The sequence below is a fragment of the Mycosarcoma maydis genome, chromosome 1, assembly GCF_000328475.2.
Source record: "Mycosarcoma maydis chromosome 1, whole genome shotgun sequence".
Classification (NCBI taxonomy): Eukaryota; Fungi; Basidiomycota; class Ustilaginomycetes; order Ustilaginales; genus Mycosarcoma; species Mycosarcoma maydis.
The window spans coordinates 807837-826375 of NC_026478.1; the positions used below are offsets into that span (position 1 = coordinate 807837).

At 55.7% G+C, this 18539-nt stretch overlaps 6 protein-coding genes across 6 annotated transcripts; 3 read left to right on the forward strand and 3 right to left on the reverse strand.

The window, feature by feature from the left end:
- Positions 1 to 1021: 1021 nt before the first annotated feature.
- UMAG_00296 (uncharacterized protein) lies at positions 1022 to 2851 on the forward strand (the record flags this gene model as incomplete). Its single annotated transcript, XM_011387906.1, has 1 exon — positions 1022 to 2851. One exon carries the CDS (start codon positions 1022 to 1024, stop codon positions 2849 to 2851), a length of 1830 nt encoding a protein of 609 aa, XP_011386208.1.
- An 804-nt stretch (positions 2852 to 3655) lies between these two features.
- Positions 3656 to 4999, forward strand: UMAG_00297 (ubiquitin-protein ligase peroxin 12; the record flags this gene model as incomplete). Its single annotated transcript, XM_011387907.1, has 1 exon — positions 3656 to 4999. The coding sequence occupies one exon, from the start codon at positions 3656 to 3658 to the stop codon at positions 4997 to 4999; it is 1344 nt and encodes a 447-aa protein (XP_011386209.1).
- A 212-nt stretch (positions 5000 to 5211) lies between these two features.
- UMAG_00298 (ubiquitin-specific protease UBP14) lies at positions 5212 to 7794 on the reverse strand (the record flags this gene model as incomplete). The annotated part of the gene is made up of 1 exon (XM_011387908.1): positions 5212 to 7794. The coding sequence occupies one exon, from the start codon at positions 7792 to 7794 to the stop codon at positions 5212 to 5214; it is 2583 nt and encodes an 860-aa protein (XP_011386210.1).
- Positions 7795 to 8584: 790 nt separating this feature from the next.
- Positions 8585 to 11215, reverse strand: UMAG_00299 (uncharacterized protein; the record flags this gene model as incomplete). The annotated part of the gene is made up of 1 exon (XM_011387909.1): positions 8585 to 11215. One exon carries the CDS (start codon positions 11213 to 11215, stop codon positions 8585 to 8587), a length of 2631 nt encoding a protein of 876 aa, XP_011386211.1.
- A 1592-nt stretch (positions 11216 to 12807) lies between these two features.
- UMAG_00300 (uncharacterized protein) lies at positions 12808 to 16167 on the forward strand (the record flags this gene model as incomplete). The annotated part of the gene is made up of 1 exon (XM_011387910.1): positions 12808 to 16167. One exon carries the CDS (start codon positions 12808 to 12810, stop codon positions 16165 to 16167), a length of 3360 nt encoding a protein of 1119 aa, XP_011386212.1.
- A 116-nt stretch (positions 16168 to 16283) lies between these two features.
- Positions 16284 to 18170, reverse strand: UMAG_10092 (tRNA (guanine) methyltransferase; the record flags this gene model as incomplete). Its single annotated transcript, XM_011388348.1, has 1 exon — positions 16284 to 18170. The coding sequence occupies one exon, from the start codon at positions 18168 to 18170 to the stop codon at positions 16284 to 16286; it is 1887 nt and encodes a 628-aa protein (XP_011386650.1).
- Positions 18171 to 18539: the final 369 nt, after the last annotated feature.

The window sequence follows — 18539 nt, forward strand, 5'->3', positions numbered from 1 at the left end:
TTGAAATGCCGATAGTGGATCAACACGTTTGTGATTGCCGCTGGTTCACCGTTCACGGTTGCAACGTCGCGCTGTGGAGCCGCCGCACTTTCAGGCACTTTGAAAATCGTACAAATCCGACTTCAACTTATTCACGATTGCTTTGTGCTTCACAGTGGTGAGTGGTTACGAGAGGCGGTCTTTCAGCCTCTTTGGCCGCTTCTGCGTGAGCCTCGTCGCGCGTCGCTCTCTCCACCTAAGATGCTTCTTTCTGCTTGTCAAGTTCACCCTCTTGGCTGAGCACCGGCATCTGAGCTGCAAAGAATCACAATCGTGAATCACAATCACGAATCACAGACAGGCACTGCATTTCTCTGACCCCCTTTCCACACTTTCCACTTTATCAGCTTTTCCTGCTCCGCTCCTTGCATCTCATGTCTCTCTCGACATTGTTATCCTGAGCAAACAACCCTTCCTCCCCGTTTCACCTAACCCTGCCTCATACCGCGACAAACATCCCTCCTCTCGATCCTCTCGCTACATCGTTCGATCGTGCCGCCGAGTTCGAGCATCGCAAAAGCAATCATTTTCGACTGCCATTCCCAACGTTACGAGTCTCATCGAGGCGCAAGCCATCGTTTCTTGACATTTGCAGCACATTCTACAAGCTCGCCAACCGAACCGTAACGACACGGTCGATTTCAAGCGGAACCTCCGATCGCTGCTGGTGCTTGTCACGTCCACCAAGTCTGGCTTCGATACGATCACACGACCGCAACGGCCCGCTACGCTCTTTCCGACACACTAGCGTTGAGATCAAACCTTTCAAAAGGCTGAAAAGGACCCTCTGTGCTGCTGCATTTCTCTACCGCATTGACTGCGCCGCACCCTCGATCGTTGTCTCCAAGCTCTCATCTGATCGTCCTGGAACTTGATTCGTCCCCTTCTCAGTCAATCGGATGGCCCGAGTAGTGCATCCTAGACGTGGCTAAGGAGATCAGTGTCGCACCTACACATCCGTGGAAAGGTTTGTGTGGTCAGCATGGGTCAACAACAGACCAAGGAGACCGGCGCTGCCGGCTCGTCTGCTGCCCAATATTCCAGTCACACGCGAAGCTCATCCCGCGGCATGTCACCTTCCGTATCGGCCAACATGATCGCTTCCCTTTCCGCCGCCAGCTTGCGCCCTCCCTCGCCGCCGCCTCTGCCAGCGCATCTGGCAGACTCGGTCAAAGTCGATCAAGGTGGCCTCGTTCCTTACGGCGTCTACACCGGTCCCAAGGACTACGACCAGCATTTCGTGCGCCAGAGCATCGTTGACCGTCGACTCGCTCCTTTCTGTAAGGGCACCGACGACGAAGATGAACTCGCTGACAGCAAATTCAACAGCGAGTGTCCCATCTGCTTTCTCAACTATCCCACCCCCCTCAACTTTTCTCGCTGCTGCCACCAGCCCATCTGCACCGAATGCTTTGTGCAGATGAAACGTGCCGATCCCACTTCGACCAATCCACCTTCGTCCGAGCCGCGCTCCTGTCCCTTTTGTGTCGAGCCCGACTTCGGCGTCACATACACCCCACCAGAGTCGATCGAGCATGCACGACGTTCCAGCGCCAGTGGCGGCGACAGTCCTAACGATGCCACAGACGCCGCCAATTTCGCCGAGATGGCCATCGGCACTGGCGGTGCGGCCGTAACGGGCACCGGCAAAAAGAAGATCCTCGCAGCCGATGACCCGAGCGTTATCACAGTGGATCAGGTGCGACCGGACTGGCATACAAAACTCGCCCAGGCAGAAGCCGCTGTGGCTCGTCGCGCCAACCGTCGCGTCATCATGCGACAAGTAGGCGATCGTCTGATTCCAATTGGCATCTCTTCGTCTCGCATGGGTGCCGATCTAGCGGCTGCTGCCGAGAGCGGCAGAATCAATCTCAACGGACCCGGTGGCAGTATCATCCTGAATGACGGTCAGAATTGGCCAGGTGCAGCACCAGTGGCCACATCTCGAAGGAGAAGTAGCCGTCCGAGCCGCGGAGCCAATGATGGTGTGCACGAGCTTGCAAGGCTCATGCGAATGGGCAATGGAGAGGACATGGAAGAAGCTATGATCATGGAGGCCATGCGCCTCAGCCTGCTCGAGCACGAAGAACAGCAGCGCAAACAGGCCGAGGAAGAAAAGAAAAATAAAGCTGCCGCCGCTGCGGCAGCAAGTGCAACCCAAGGCTCGATGGCCACCTCATCACGCCTGTCGACCTCCAACGACCTGTCTGCTGGCGGCAGCGCAGCAAACAGGTTCCCAGTTGGGGCTGCCCAATCCGTCTTGGAGGAGAGCGAGGGATCAAGCAGCAACGCAGCAAGATCGTCGCCCCTTGCTGCGGATGCACCAACGGTGCCCAGGCTGCCGCCTGTCAGTAATGTGGATCCGGCAGCGCTCGGTCTTTCGCAAACGACCATGGACGAGCTCCGCGAGCTGATCGATGCAGATCCAATGCTGCCATCCTCCTCCGACTCTGCACCATCACCCATGCCTGTCGAATCGGGCGGATTAGCGAGACCACTCCGATTGGTGGCGGCGCCCGAATCTGTACCTGTCCCCCAGCCGATCGCAGGCTTGGGCTCGGTGTTGGCCGAGCAACACGACCCGAGCATCAGCTCGCAGCATGGATACCCTTCTCCTCCGCCCGAAGTTTCGGGTTCGGCAAAGCATGCAACCTCGTTCTCGACAACGACGACGACACCCCCCCTCGATGCTCACGCGAGCGCACCCGCCGTCCCCGGATCGTCAGGGTTCGCTTCGGCAGCAGCAGTGCCACCAAGCCGCATCATGAACCCAAACAATCCCTTCCGTCGTAGCATGGGCGAACAACATTGAGCGTGATCCGCCTCATTGTCACGTTTGGATCTCATACATCGAAGCTGAGGCAAAACGCTTCCACAATCACCAACTAGCCTGTTCGAGCTATGCGATCCGAGCCTTGGTTCGTTTGTCGACACAACGTCTCCACTGCACCTTGCTGTTCCTTGTCACCCTGTCTTTCGGTGTCGTGACACGTTCAATTTCTAACGTTTAACGCCAAAAGCGAGTTACCAACGATGGTGGACAGAGTCAGTATGCAGCCGTGTGAGAAGCACCGAAGCGTTGACGGCAGAGGTGAATCACGATTGAGATTTACGATGTGATGCGAATTGCACGATGCGCCAAGTTGAGATTTGTTAGACCGAATCGTTGATGCTGGATGACGGATGGGCAGGCTCGTCCGGTAACAGGTGAGGCGTGACATCCGAGCGAATCACGAATCACGAATCGTGAATATGTGAATTCGTAGTCGTGAGTGCGTGAATCGTGAATTTGTGGAGATGTGCACAGTCACGAGTCGTGTGGGGGTTGATGGTGGATGTATCTTTTGTTCTTTCACATCCAGCCTGTCATCGATAAGTACGGTGCTCGAGATTGTCTGTTCAGCTCGTTTCTACGCTGATACACGGTTTATGGGAGGAAGACAAGGATTGTAGCTCAGATACACGGCACTTGGTATCTCTGGGATACGAGGACGGTGCACTTTTCACGTCGCTAACGCAAACGGTGTCGGAGCAAGATAGAAAGCAGAGTAGCAGTGGAAGCAGCGAGTCTCGGATTGACACAGCACTGTTGAGCTCGACGAGGCAATTGTTCAGGATGGATGTACTCACTTCAGTGGATCCGACAGCGTCTCAGACGTCGTCATCGGACGCACTACATCCGTCGTTCTTCGAGCTGGCAGCGCAATCACAGCTTTCGGAGCTGATCAAACCTGCGGTACGCTACGTCGTCGCTGTTCTTGCACAACGAAATCCGAGATACCTACTGCGAATCGTTAATTGGTTCGATGAAGTTTACGCTCTGCTCATGACAGCCGTCGAATCTCACTACCTTCGCGTATGGGGTAGCTCCTTCTCGGAAAACTTCTACGGCCTTCGACGCAGGAAACGACCGGGTCTTAGCAGATCCAGCGTCACTCGTGCCACAAGCTTGAGTATAGCAAAAACCGAATCTTTGGGAAAGAGAGAGATCAGGTTGAGTCTATTGTTCTTGGTAGGCTTGCCTTACCTGCGCGCAAAGTTGGACGACATCTGGGAGAGAAACGGAGGTGGATTGACAAATACGGCCAACTTGTTCGGTGACGATCGCACGTCCGCTCCCAGCTTCCAGGATTCAAGTCAACCTCTGATGAAAAGACTCGAAACCACGCTTATGCAAGTGTTCAAAACAGCATATCCTTACTTCAAGACTTTATACCAGTTCTGGTTATTGACGTACAACGTTCGATACCTGTTCGATAAGACGCCTTACTGGAGGCCGTGGTTGAGCCTCATGAGGGTTGACGTCAGGCGCGTAGGGCCCAACGACGGTCCACGACGAAAGATGCTTCCGAAAAACATGCCGAGCTTGGTGCGACAGCCTACCAAGTTCTTGGCGGTGGTCTTGAAACTGGTTCCGGGGATGCTGTTCGAAGCGCTCAAGTACGGTCTACCGGCAAGTATATTCTTGTTCAAGTTTCTGGAATGGTGGTATGGTGCGGATAACCCTCGACGCCGACGTGGGAATTCGAACTCGACCTCGGCCGGTGCAACGCAAGCTTCTTCGACGACAACGTTGGACGCACCTGCAACGCTGTTGCCGGATCTGAAACGGGGAGTACTAGGCCATGTACCGCAGACTATACGTGATACATTACCGCAGTACAAGTTGCCGCAGATCTTCGCGCTTTCAAGTAGCCTCATCGACCGTGTTTGCCAAGATCCCACAGATGCACCCACGCATCCAAAGCTGCTTAGCGCATCGGCCAACGAGAGAAAGTTGATCCACAATTCGTGCCCACTCTGCGGAGCTATGCCCATCAACAACCCAGCCGTGCTTCCGAGCGGCTACGTCTTCTGCTACACGTGCGCGTTCAATTACGTCGAACAGCACGCAACGTGTCCCGTCTCGTCAATCAGCGTTCCCGAACGCAAAGATGCGCTACGAAAGGTCCTCGGTTGACCGAGAAACACAATCCCCAATCTCAAGCTCTTACATGTGATTTACCCAGAGTGCCCACGGTTGAGTCTGTGCACTCGCACTCGCACTCGCATTTGCATTTGCATTTGAACTGCGCTTGAGCTTTGAAATGTGGTTACAAGCGACATGGTACAAGAAAGATAGCACCTGGCAAGGCCGTGGATCGTGAACGTTTGCGGTTGCAGCTCCTTCGACTAACACCGCTGGAAAAAGTACAAGTAGGCGTGCGAACTCAAGGCGTCGACACCGACATTGTCGCGTTGCTTGACAGTGCAAGTGAGTGGAGCCTTGACCACCTTTTCGTCGTTGAACAGGACCCAGGTGTGATCGCGCTGTTTGACATGGGCGACGTAGTGTCCACTGTGAACACTGGGGCCTTTGTGGCTGATAAAGCTGGTGCAGGTGTACGTGGCGGGTAGTTGGGAATTGCCTGGAATCACGCTTGAGTTCGTCGAGCCCTCGACGGCTGCACGAGCCTCTGGTACATCATGCTCGTCTTGGCCTGCATCATGTGCGTTTTCAAACAGCCACGCAACGGCTAGTTCGGCATTGTTCGAATTCAACCGCAGGGCTTTTCGTGCCTGCGCCGCGCTGAACCCCATTTCTTCGAGCATCGACGTGTCGGCCCCTACAACTCCCGCATCACGCTTCGACTCGGCGCCAAAGTCGATTGGATCGTCAATGTCAGCATCGTCCATATGCGCAAACAGCCAGTTCATCGCACTCTCCGCATCGCCCATCCGCGTAGCTAGCACTGCCTTCTTGCACCTGATCTCGGCGAACCCCATGCTCGTCAACTGCGACAACACACCCACATCCCACTCTGGCTCTCCACCATTTGCACTCGAAGAGTCACTTTGGTCCTCACCCAATTCCTCTTCATGTGGCTGTTTACCACGGCCAAGGTACCGATCGAGATCGAGAGGCGTGTCGATCGGCACGACGATGCGAACCGCCACTTTCTGAGGTACCCAGTTGAGCAGCTGGAATCGTTGTACTTGCAGCGCGAGCACATCAGGGAATGTCGAGAACAGCGTCCGCTTGGTCGCCGTCACTTTGGTGCAACACGACGGACAGTTGTATTCCAGCTCTTCCGGTGCCGTGAATAGGTCGAGACACTCGACCAAGCTCACCGGCTCGTACTCCTCTGCGTCGTTGCAAACCGCGGATGCAGAAGCAGATTCTGAGTTCGAGACAGTAGATTCGGCGGCGCCTAGTCCCTCAACAGGCCGCTTGCCAGCCGACACATGCTGCTCAGCTGCTTTCCGTCGGATCGGCACCGGCAGACTGAGTCCAGCATCTTGGCGCTCCACGCTATACCTCACTTTGTGACACGTGTTGCACTCGAGCCTCTGCTCCAACCCAAACCCAAACACCGTCGTTGGGTCGTCCGTGTGCAAAGACGAGCCGGACGATGCCAGCTTGCGGTTCTCCTTCTGCACGACTCCAACAAGGTACTTGAGGAACTCGTCAGCGTCTTGCTGTCGCATGGTCGAGAATTCTTCGTGTCCCTTGCCGACCAAGGCTTTGAACATGCTTGGTCGAATGCCTTTCTGGAACAGCGATTGCTGCTGCTGCTGTTGCTCATCTGCGCTTCCAGCTGCGTGAATCCATGCACTGCCACTCTGGTCTGGCTCGCGAGGATACGAGTAGCGCCCAGACAAGAGGCCATCAGCAAGCTTGGTGATCTGACATTCGAAGCATGTGGCTGGCATATTGGTGCAGGCAAGCGAATGCGGGCGGTAGGCATCCCCATACCTCGTCTTGAATGCGGACAAGGAAAACACACTCTGCAAAACCGATGCCATGTAACAGCTGTTGCCTAGGTTGCGCAGGCCGGTGAGTCCAGGGCCAAAGGCAGGCTCGAGCACCTTGCCGTCATCTCCGGTCATGTTGAAGTCGAACTTGAGGTTCTGCTCGATCTGTAACTCTGTCATACTCTTTTCAGTCTTGGAGAGGTCCATGACGTTGATGCCGAAATGGGAGAGGTGTTGTGAAAGGTTGGGGTCGATGCGAGCATCGTTGCACGCGTAACAGTAGATGTCTGCGCTACCTTCGGCGGTAATGGTGCCTTGTTTTACCGAGACTGGATGGCCAGTCTCTTGGAAATGCGCCAAACCGTGGCTGTTGCCGCCCACGCCACCAAACTGAGCTCGACCACAGCCGAGGTGACCACACGTGAGGCAAAGCCAGAGATTCGAGGTGAGCTCGCACTTGCCGCACAAAGCAAGCCCTGAAGGCTCGAGTTTCATCTGTTCTCCGGGCTGTACGAGCTCTCGTGTGTGCTGGCAAGCAACAATCTCTTCCTCCCAGGCTTTGACTTCGCTCTGCTGAGCCGAAGACATGGCAGTCATGACGCCTCGAATCACTTGGTCGAGCTTGTCCGTGATGGGCAGCTCCTTGCCGTGCCCGGTGGGATCGCAAGCAAGGCATTTCGGGACCGTGTGGTAGTCGTACTTGTCGGCATCGGATTCGGCAGCGATCGCCAGCTTCTTGGGCACTGTCGAAGCTTCGGCTTGTGATGCCGGAGGGGTCGGACGACGTGTTCGGCGGATGTTTACGACAAGGGCATGTTGCGTCTTTTCATAGTGCAGACGTGAATGCTCGCGATCGCCGTTGCCGGTACATGCGCCGTTGAAGCAGAGCAAGCAGACATCGATTCCGTTGGGCCCATCTTGGTCATCAAAGCAGAGTGTGCACTCTTCCTTGTGAACATGCTGCGAAGGACGAGGTGGCGTCAACGCCGAAAAGGCGGCAGTGAGATGCGGACAGGCCATGTTGGAATGGGACGAGGGGCTGGTGCTTTTCTGTTGCTTGGATGAAGCGTCTGGTAGGCGTTCAGCAGGAGACGGAGAGAGCGATCTTTTCATCGGCTGTCCTTTCGTTGCAGGAGCAAATACTGTAGTCAACGGAGGCAATTAAAGGTGAAAGTCTTGTTGCTCTTTTTATGGCTGCTGAGGAATTCTGGCACAGCACCTGAGCCTCTAGAGCTATATCGGTGTAGAAAGAGATGATGGTCGGAAGGTAATGTATCGTCAAGGATTCGAGTTATTGTTCGACTTCTTCGCACTGCACCGTGCACGCCCAAAACTCACGACTCACGTCACGACTCGTGACTGACGACTTGACGACGTTTTTTGACAAACGCTGTTCTAATCGTGAATCTGAGGTGGAGGCTCAGATGCCTAAAATCCACTCACTCGCCTACCGCCCGTAAAAGCTCAGCACACGACATCTCGACTGAGCCTGTGCTTTTATCCTGATCAAAGTTCGCCTCGTCTTGCGCTACGGCTTTTGCCGTCCTCACATTCGTGATTTGCACGGTGAATCGTGAATGGATCTTGGTGAAACACAGCTCTTCTTCTCAAGGGCGCGATGAGCAAACAGGCAGATGTGATTGATCTACATGGGAGCAGAGCATCTGCAAGAGTTGAAATAGGAAAAGACAAGATATACAAATACAGAGTGGTACAGAACGCAGGGTGGGTTTGGCGAGGAAGCGTACGCTGGCGCGCAGGGGGGTATCAAGCAAAGCTGCGAAGAAAAAGGGCAACATGTAATGCATGCTCAATCGTAAGTGGTGCGATCTCGCAAACGCATTTGACGAAGACCGCCGCGCCAGAACCAGCTCGGATCGCCTGCGTCCTCGTCATCACTGTCATGGTCCCTTGGATTGCGCGAGGTGGAACGCCGAGGATTCTGCGTGGATGCAGCGGTTTCGGCGCGTCCGACTGGAGCCGACGTTTCGACATCTTCCCAGTCGTCATCTCTGGTGCCTGCAGTGACGCTTGGCGAAGCAAGCTCCGGTCGCGACACACGATTGCGGGCAGTCATGTTGGTGGTCCCCGCCTCGGTAACTACGGCTCCCTGGGCCAAAGACGACGCAGCGCGGTTTGAAGCGGGCGATCCTGACCTGAGATTGGTCGGACGCCAAGTTTGCCTGACAGGCGAGCGGTTCTGGGATGTGGCTCGCAGGGTAGGTGACTCTTCCCCTTCTAGCTCGTCGACTTCATCTTCGTTGATGCGTCCTTGGCGAAGAGAGGCTAGGGCGGCCGAGTTGCGCGTATTTGTAGAGCTACGATGCTGAGGCAGATCCTCAGGGTCAGTGCTCTGACTTCTTGGTTCACGAGTAGCGCCGAGCGAAGAGGCAGTCGAGACGGTCTCGGTGTCTTGGGTGGGCTTTGTGCCCAGCGAAGCTGAACGGCCGAGCGTTGATGAGAGCTCAGGTGCAGCGTTCATGTCAGTGCTGCTGTTCATGCCCGTTCGTGTTGAGCTGGGTCGATCAAACATCATGTGACGCAGACCGGGACCGGTTGTCCGCGAAGAATTGAGCACCTGCTCACGCAGCGCCGTCTGCTGATATGCAGCACGACGCGCAGCTGCCATGTGCGCCAGACGCAAGCGACGGAAGCGAGCCTTGATAAAGTTGGGCTGGTTGTCCACGAAGCGTTGTGCGGCGGTTGAGATCCAGCCGGGCGCAGATGAGGAGGTGGGATTGGTATCGCTTGAACCGGAGCCTGTTCCAGCGGTGGTTCTGCCATCGTCAATGTTGACAGCATCAGCGTCAGCTTCAGCATCTGCATCGCGCTCGTTGGCTGCGTCCGCATCCTGGTCGCCGCCGTCGCGTGGTTTGTGTATGGCAATCTCGGTGAGAGGTGCACCATGTGGGGAAGCGTCGCGCGTCTGGCCGACTTCGCGTTGATCGTGCGTGGCAACACGGATCTGGTTGAGGTCAGTGGCGTCGATTGCGGAGCCGCTATTGGTACTTGGTGAGGCGCTGTCATGCTCGATACCGTCAGCGGATGTGGTATGACGACGATGGCGACGCGTGAGGGTACCGGATGCGTTGGGCTCGCCTACAAGACGATCCTTGATGCGTCGGCGAAAGCCGCTGAAGCCAGGGATGGAGCTGGAATCGTGCTGCGAGCTGTGTGCTTCGACGTTGTTGAGCTCGGCAGCTTCGAGCATGGAAAGCTTGTGCTTCTGCTTCTCGAGCTTGCGCCGCTTGCGCTCTTCGCGTTTGCGCTTACGTTCGAGGCGTTCCTGACGATCCTCGACCTCGCCGATACCCATTCCACTGCTGACCCACCACCAGAAACCGAGCCAACTTTGCCAGATGGTGAGCGTCCAACAGACGTTGGGAAGCCACCAGAGACGGTCGTACTTGATTTCGGTGAAGCTAATGGCTGTGTTGATAAGGGCAAGGCCGACCGAGCCACCGCCAAATGCAGCGGTGCCACCGCCAGCGCGCCAGGCTCGCCGTCGGTTGACAAGAAGACCCCATATGAGCAAGGCGGTTGTGTAGAGAAGGGTCAAAGTGCTGTTGCAGATGTTGCGAATGGCATCGCCGAGATCGTTGGTTTTTGCATCGCTGTCATCGGCAAGGCCAGTGAATTCCATGCCCGAGTTGATGATGGCTAACGGACCGAGCATCCAAAGGATGAGACGAGCTTCGAGCGCCGAGGGGAAGAGGAGGGTGAGGAACTGGATGTGGGTGATGTGGATTAGCGCAGTGGTGATGGCGCGCATGAGGAGGAAGAAGACCTCCTGCAGTTTGGTCCATGAATCGTCACCTGGTGGTAGCTGAATGCCGATGTAAGGAAACATGAACGGATAACGTTGCGATTCGGATTCAAGTTGTGTGAGGACAATGTGCAGAGTGACGCTCAAGCTGATGAGGAGCATGAGTGAGCTCGAGATCTGAAGGTAAAAGTTTTTTCGGCTGAGGGGGAAATGGTACTGGACGGTGAAGAGAAGGTGGATGAGAAGCACCGAGATGAGCGCAATGTTGATGCCGTCAACGACGATCTGGGCAGGCATGCTAAAGGCAAAGTCGGGCATGAGAGCGAGCAGAGGGTCGCTGGCGGATGTGAGCGGTGGTTGACCATCGATGGTGATGGCGGCTGTGGGAAGTTCTGAGTAAGTGGTGGTAGCAGGAGAGGGAGTGCTGGATTCAGCCTGACGACCAAAGACATGGGGTTGAGACGGATGAGGGACATGTTGAGGTAGAGGCTTTGCATCTTGGAATGAGCTTGGCAACGGTGTGACGGCAGCAGGACGAGCGATAGGCTGGCGCGGTTGGAGTTGCTGCTGTGGAGAAATGTGGGCGTGTACGAGGGTTGCAATAATGAACAGAACGCAAGCCAGCAGGGAGACCAGCCAGGGGGTGCTGGCAGTAGCAGCACGCAAACGGTTCATGTTGGTAAACTTCAGAGAGAAGAGAAGCGGTAGTGTTGTGCACCAGGGGGACAGAAAGTTCTAAACAGAGTCGACGAGCATGGTGGAGGAAACGGCACGCTGCTAGCGGAGATAGGTAAGCCTCGTTGATCGGATCAGAAGGAGGTAGTACGGGGCGCACCGAGGTAAGAGAATGGGGGCGTAGATGGCGTCCAAGGCAGTTCGATGGCGTTTAAGGCAGTTTGATAGCGTCAAGCGAGGTCGACGACAGTAGAGATAGATGAAGGCCAAGAGCGAAGAGAGAGAGTCACGAGTGTGAGATTCTTGCTGTGCTTGACATTCACGATTCGTGATTTACGATTTACGATTTACGATTCACGATTCACGATTCACGATTCACGATTCACGATTCACGATTCACGGTTGGTTTTTGGCTCCGCACTCCGGCCTTGTCTGCGCCTGGTTCGCTTGTTTGTGGTTGTGTAAGGCGGCGTCTGAACTAGTCACGAGTTAGACTTGAAATCGAGCGGAAAGAGAAACGCAGCTCAGCAGCGCTCTGCATTTCCGCGTGGCGGCTGCTGCAACTCGTGACTATGACTCTTGACTGGAGCCACAGAGACAGACCTGTCGGAGCCTGGACAATTCAAGATTCGTGATTCACCATTGACTCACACACACAGACACACACAGACACACACAGACACACACAGACACACACCTCACGATTCGTGATTCGTGATTGCACGAATTTCTACCAACTGATTGTTACCTGTTGAGTCTAACACTGAACATCATTTTCCCTGTCCCGTGTCGTGCTCAACAGACTAAAAAAGGGCATAACCACGATTTATTATTCGTGAATCGTGAATCATGTCCGAGCGTCGACATTTCAGGATTCGTATATATATATATTAAAATGAACGCGTGAAATCGCGAATGACTAGTTAACTTAACCAAGTTTATGTGAATTAAGAATGGTCTGGCGGGTCGGTCGCTTCTCAATCACGAATCGCAAATCGTAAATCGTGAAAAATCATCCAACAACGTGCACAAACTGTGAACCGTAAACTGCATTCATTCGCGATTCATCCACTCGCGACTCGCTATCGTGACTTGTGAGTCTGACTTATGATTGTAGTTAAAAAAAAAAATCCATCCACTCCGAGCCAAATTCGAATTGACTGGTGTGCTGAGGCGAATTGTCTCGTGTTTTCCTCTCGTCCTCTCGTCGTCCTCTCGCCTCGCTCTCACGTCGGAGACTGTTACAAAGCCTTTAAAGCGAGCGTTTGTCCGATTCCCGTGTGCCCGAATCCGATGTGCTCGCTACCTTGCACCCTTGCTTCTTTCTTTCCCAGCATCCACCCCTCTCTCAAGCCTATTCTATCCATTCACTCGTTTCGGTGGCCATTCAGAGGTTGCCATCTCATACACACACACACACACACACACACACACACACCCGTCCAAGCTCACTCCTACCTCGCCCTCTCTTTCCTCCGCTCTCTCTGCCACCTTGCCGTTGCTCGCATCTGGCATCACGTCGACACTGACGCGCGCTTCCTGCAACACCCTGTCATTGGCGCTGTCGAGAGTTGCCGCCCTCTTTGTGAACCATGGATGACGCATACAACCGCCATGACGCTCCACCTACTGCCTACGACCATGGCTCCCCTCCGAATCACGACCACACCCCCTTGAAGCGAGATCCGGACGAGCTCGACCCACACAACGCTTCCTATCAACCTCCTCACTCCTACGCGTCCTCCTCCATCAATTTTGCCACTCCTGTGCGCGACTCTCATGCCGAGGCTAGAGCTGCCCTTGAAGCCGTTGCCGCAGCCGCCAGTGCAGGCAAGATTCAGATGGCTGATCCTCACACGTCTTCCTCCTCCAGCTCTGCAGGCTTCATGACTACGCCAGCCAGTGCCGCCGCCGCTGCTGCTGCTGCTGCTGCCGCCGCCGCCGCTGCTTCCGCTTCTGCTTCCGAGTCCGCCTCCCCCGGCACGGCCGCTTCTCCCTTTGGCACGCACCTTGGCAGAAACAAGGCGTGCCAAAGCTGTCGAGCTCGCAAGCTCAAGTGCGATGGCCAGAAGCCCGTATGTGGTCAGTGTGCAAAGGGTTGGCAAATCAAGTTCCGCATGGCCCAGAACAAGGCCAAGAACAAGAAAAAAGCTCAGGATCCCGCCGTCCGCGCCGAGCTCGAAAACCTACCCGAGTCCATGCCGCCTTGTGTCTACCTGCCTATCTCCCAGCGAAACTCAGGCCGTTCGGCCCGTGTCTCCACCTCTGCACATGATCCCGACGGCTCCATCGCTCTCAACTCTCCCTCTGCCTCGGCACTCCCTCCCATCGACGGCTCACCTATGCCTGCTGCATTCCGAAAGCGCAAGCGCGCCGACGACGCTGCTGATGAACAATTCATCCAGATGCAGCAAGAGATTCAGCAGCTCAAGCAGCGTCTCGCTCAGGTCACTGGCGTCTTCAATGGCGCTCATCAGCCTTTGGATCAGCAGCAGGGCGGCGTCGACGCTTCCGGCCGCCATCCATCCAAGGACGAGCTTGCCATCGCTCACATGCTTGCCACAAGCATGCCATCCGGAGAGGGGCCCTCTAACGGCTCACCGCTTCCTCTCTCGGCCTCGTTCGACTATCAACAGGCCGTCGCTGCCGTTGCTGCCAATGGCCTTACCGGTGCGGACGCTGCCAACTTTGACGTTCTCGATCCTGCGCTCGGCGGCGCTGCTTATTCTTCTCCACACGCCGCTGACCTTCGTACAGACCCGCGCAACACGGCTCACAAACAGGCCAAGGTCACTTCGATCCAGGAACAGATGGACCTCGACAATGTCGGAAATCCCTTGTTCGAGCTTATGGTCACCAGTTGGCCTGCTGACTTTCCTCCTCCCAACCTCGTCAACCAGTTGGTTTGTACCTACTTTGAAAAGGCCACTGCGCAATCGCTCTTTCTTCATCCTACCCGCTTTATGGAGAGGCTCTCGCTGGGCCCGCAACACCCTCGATACCCTAGTCTCGGTCTGCTGCACGGCATCTTTGCCTTGGCCTATCCTCGCCTTCGCGGCGTCGACATGCCTCCCGATGCTGCTGGTCAAAACATCTTCCAAGGTGCGGCTACCGGCGAAAGGCTCGCCAGTCTCAAGGCCGCTGCTGCCTTCCACGCCAAAAGGGCCAAGGCGCTCGGTGAACAGGCATGCCAGCAGGCTCGTTTCGAGGAGGCAGCTCAGATCGAGGCGCTGCTCTGCGCCTACTACTACATCAACGACCGATCCATCGAGGCTTGGTTCTCTTCTGGATACGTAAGCTCGCTCCTCAAGGGCATGGAGCTCAACCGCCTGCCTTCCATCAAGACGTTTGCCTCTGAAAATCGTGGGCGCCAGTCTGCACCGGGCAGAACGCAGCCCAAGCCAGCCGTTTATCGTGCCGTTCTCAAGCAGCCAGCTGCCACGCCTCTCGAGCATGAAGAACGTCTGCGCCTCTTTTGGAACTGTCTCTACAGCGACCGCGCCGCTTGTTCATCGACGCATTGGGCGCAGAGCATCGATGATCTCGACATCAAGACTGAACTTCCGGGCGCGTTTGATGACTTTATCAACGGCACCGACGACCTCGTCTATCGGCGCAGGCAAACGCTCGAGTCGCCCGACCTTTTCCACGATGGTCACCACGATCCTGCCATCCTCCACCTCAAGGCGGTCATCCTGCACTCCAAGTGTGTCAGCCACATGTCGAGGCTGCCCATCGACGCTTCGGTTCAGGATGTGCTCACGCCCAACTTTTACAAGCTTGACGGCTGGGTGACGGCGCTAATCCAAAGCTTTCCTGCGAAATGGCGCGATCTAGCGTCGTTTGACCATACGCTTCGTCCTTGTTCGGGTTCAGAGGAGCCGCCGTTTTTGAACGATGGTGTCAACTATCGACCACAGAAGCAGATCAGTTTGATGACGAACCAGCTGGTGCTGGCGCATTCACTCATGCACGGCAGCTGCATCTCGCTTCACGAGCCTGTAGCGCATCGGGTCGCGGATTCGGCAAGAAAATCGGCTCAGGCAGCACAGAGCATCATCAAGATCCTCAAGGTGTTTATCGCAGCTCGTGTCGATCTGCTTCAAGTGGGGTCGCTGATGACGCTAATGATTGTGCTTGCGGCTCGATCGGTGACGCGACAGTACAAAAAGACGCGCAGAGAGGCGGCACAGGCATATCTGCAGGTGCGACGCGCTCATCCCGAGCTGGCGGCACGTGCGGCTGAGGCGGGCTTTGCCGTTTCATCAAGCAGTATGAGTGCAGCTTCGCCGTCGTCGTCGAGCACCAAGGGTCTTGGTGCTACGTACAACGCTATGGGAGTGGGTTTGGACACTTCGGCTTCCGATGCGATCGATGACGAGGCAGCGGCGGTGGCGGCTGCTGAGGTTGCAACGCACGCATTCAGCGATAGCTTGGAGGACGAGCTGGAATTCGCACTGGATACTGATGTAGCTCTGCGTGCACAGATCGATCCAGATGGCCAATTGGCTGGGTTGAGGGACGATCTAGAGCTCATCTTTTGGAGTCTTATCAAGTATGGAGAGACTTACCCGCTCGGCGTAGGTCAGGCTAAGATCGTAGCGCAGTTGTTGGGTAAGGATTACTCGAGCGAGTTGGAGCAGGCCGGGTTGTTTAAGCGGTCTGCTGAGCCGAGTGTGGTGGGAAGTGCCAGTGATGTTGGTAGCCGCAACGATACGCAGAGTCCGGCCAGTCTTGGTGCCGGGCTGGCTGGCGCTAATCAGCATGCGGAGCTGACGCACTCGACGTTGCCTCCGTGCGCGTACGCTGGAGTCGGTACAGCCGGTCGCGCCGGCCGCGGCGATCCGCGTGTCGCACCATCCGCACCGGGTTTCCACACCAGCTCCAACGCCAGTGCACTGCCTACGTCGTTCCATCCCACACTGGGCGGGTACAGGTTGGGCAACTTTTAATCGTCATCACCAAGCCGTGCACATCACACGCTTCGGTCTCACACCTCGATGTACACGTTGGTATGTATAATCTCATTGGTATTTTCATGTGCTGGACAGTTATCAGTGTGGATCGATCACGTGTGCTGCGAGGTGGATGTGTTTGCCCACAGCACTTGGCTAGGGCACTGGAAGCTGAGGCAGTACATCTGCTTGTTTGGTGCGACATCGCGGACGTAATGGATGCTAAGGTTGGGTGTGTGTTGAGCGGCGTCTCTTTCGAGCCATTCTTGATGTACGTACTGCATGAAATCGTGCTGCGATTCGAGGTGTTTGTACTTGGAGTAGTTGGGATGCGACGAGAGGTACGACGCGGATTGCGAGGCGTCGCAGAGTTTGCGGAGGCCCGCGAACGTCTGTGCGGGTGGAAGGATCGGTTTGGCCATGAGTCTGTAGGGGGCATCGCGGGGGATATTGAGCGCCTCGTTGGCGCGAGTGAGGATGTCGAGTGCAGGCGTAAAGGGGTCTTTGCTGAAACAGTGAACGTGGATCATGGGCAGCCGATGGATTGAGGCATCGAGCTTGTGAAGCTCCAGTTGGCAAAGGAGTCGCTGTTTGCCGACGATTGTGGCGAGATGCGTGTAAGCACCCCGGAATGCGTCCAGGAACTCAAGCGCTATAGCTGGCAGGTTCATGACAAAGTGATCGACTAGTTTTCGCTCAGGATGCCGCTCAACCTGTCCCATCGTAGCAGCAACATCTGGCTCGTCGACCGAGAGGTTCGCTAGACTTTCTGCAGCACCCTCCAACGTGTTCTCGGCTTGTCGCACCGCGTAAAGTGCGCGATTCTTTTTAGCCTGCTCCTTGCGCATCTTCCTAGCACTTTGGCGCAACTTGTCATCCTGAACGTCGAATTGTTCGCCATCAAATCCCATAGGTCGACCCGCAAATCCTCGCTTCCACACCTCGAGCATGCTCCACCTTACAAACTCCCTGCCGTCCATACACGTAGCCACCAAGCCGCCGTCTTTGTCTGGCTTGGCCTCGCCTTCTCGCAACAAGACCTTGTTGATCTCGGCGTTCTTTGTGAGACTCTCGTAGCTGCTCGGGTTCAGATCGTTGGCTAGGACCCAGGTGCCCCGTTTGGCCGCAGGCACAGCAAACGGCCCCACGCCTGCCATCACATCGGCGAGCACCTGGTTGGGCCTACACTTTTTGATCAAGCGCATATGCTCAGCGTGCAGCCTCGAGTTCCAGTATACACTGCGAAAGTCAAACTGGAACGAGCAATCCGACTCGCTCACTTGAGCCACAAAGTCGGCTTCCCCAGCGAGTAGTTCCATCTCGAAGAATCGGAACTGCGTGTCGATGGAATCGAGTTTGTTGACGACGGTGCGAAGTGTACCTATGTGCTTGGAAAGGATGATGTGGCCCACGAGGAAGCGGAAGGGTTTGTAGACGGAGAGCAGGTTGAGGTGTGCGATGTGGCCGACAATCGTAAAGCCGGTCGGTACGCCGTCTGTATCAACGATCGAGGTGGGGAGAAGCGCTTCGAGGATTTGATCGGAAGAGAGGTGCTCGTAGCCCAGCGAGAGCTCAAACTCATGGATCAGCTCCAGTCTGTGCTTCAAGATGGCCGAGAGGACGACATCGGGCGTGGGTGAAGATGCGGGGACGTTGAGAAGGAGGATTCGTTGCGACGCGTCCCCGTTCGGGTGAGGCTGAACATATCGTACCCCAGCAGCGTTAAAGAGGTACGGCAAGATCTCTTGATCCTTGGTCAGCAGCGGTAGCTGTCGACCCGAGAGGCCGATGGCTTGGATAAGGTGCGAAGAGGTGAAGGACGCTTTCAGCTGTTCTAGAAGCTCTTGAGCTCCTTGCATGGATCCCAGCTGCGGCTCGGTGCCTGTCAGGCGGGGGACAGAAGCAGGAGCCGAGGTGGCGAACTTGTTCTGACGCATGGCAGTACGCGTCATCGCCGTGCTCGCGCAACCATCTTGGGCTGAGCAAGATGATATTGACATGGCCGGCGATCGAAATCGTGGCGATCCGCGGATGTTGGCGGTGTAGGGTCGATGAAAAGCGCTACGAACTACCTGAGCCGGACCGCAAACAAAGCTGTTTCGAATGACAGAGGGAGTACGACAGAGAAGCTGAGATGGCAGGCGCCTTGCGAGCATGTATGGAACCACTCCTGCGTCGAAAGGTCTTGAAAGTCCCAAGTAGCGTCAGCGTCGGGGTGAGAAGGTGAAGGGGTTCATTCACGATGGCGCTACGCTTGGCTTCTTGGCTGCCGGCAAATTAATATTCGCGTGTCCCAACAAGGAGAAAATTTAAACGTGAAATAACAAGATACGTTACGTTAAACACACATTTCGCATTTGACATTTCCG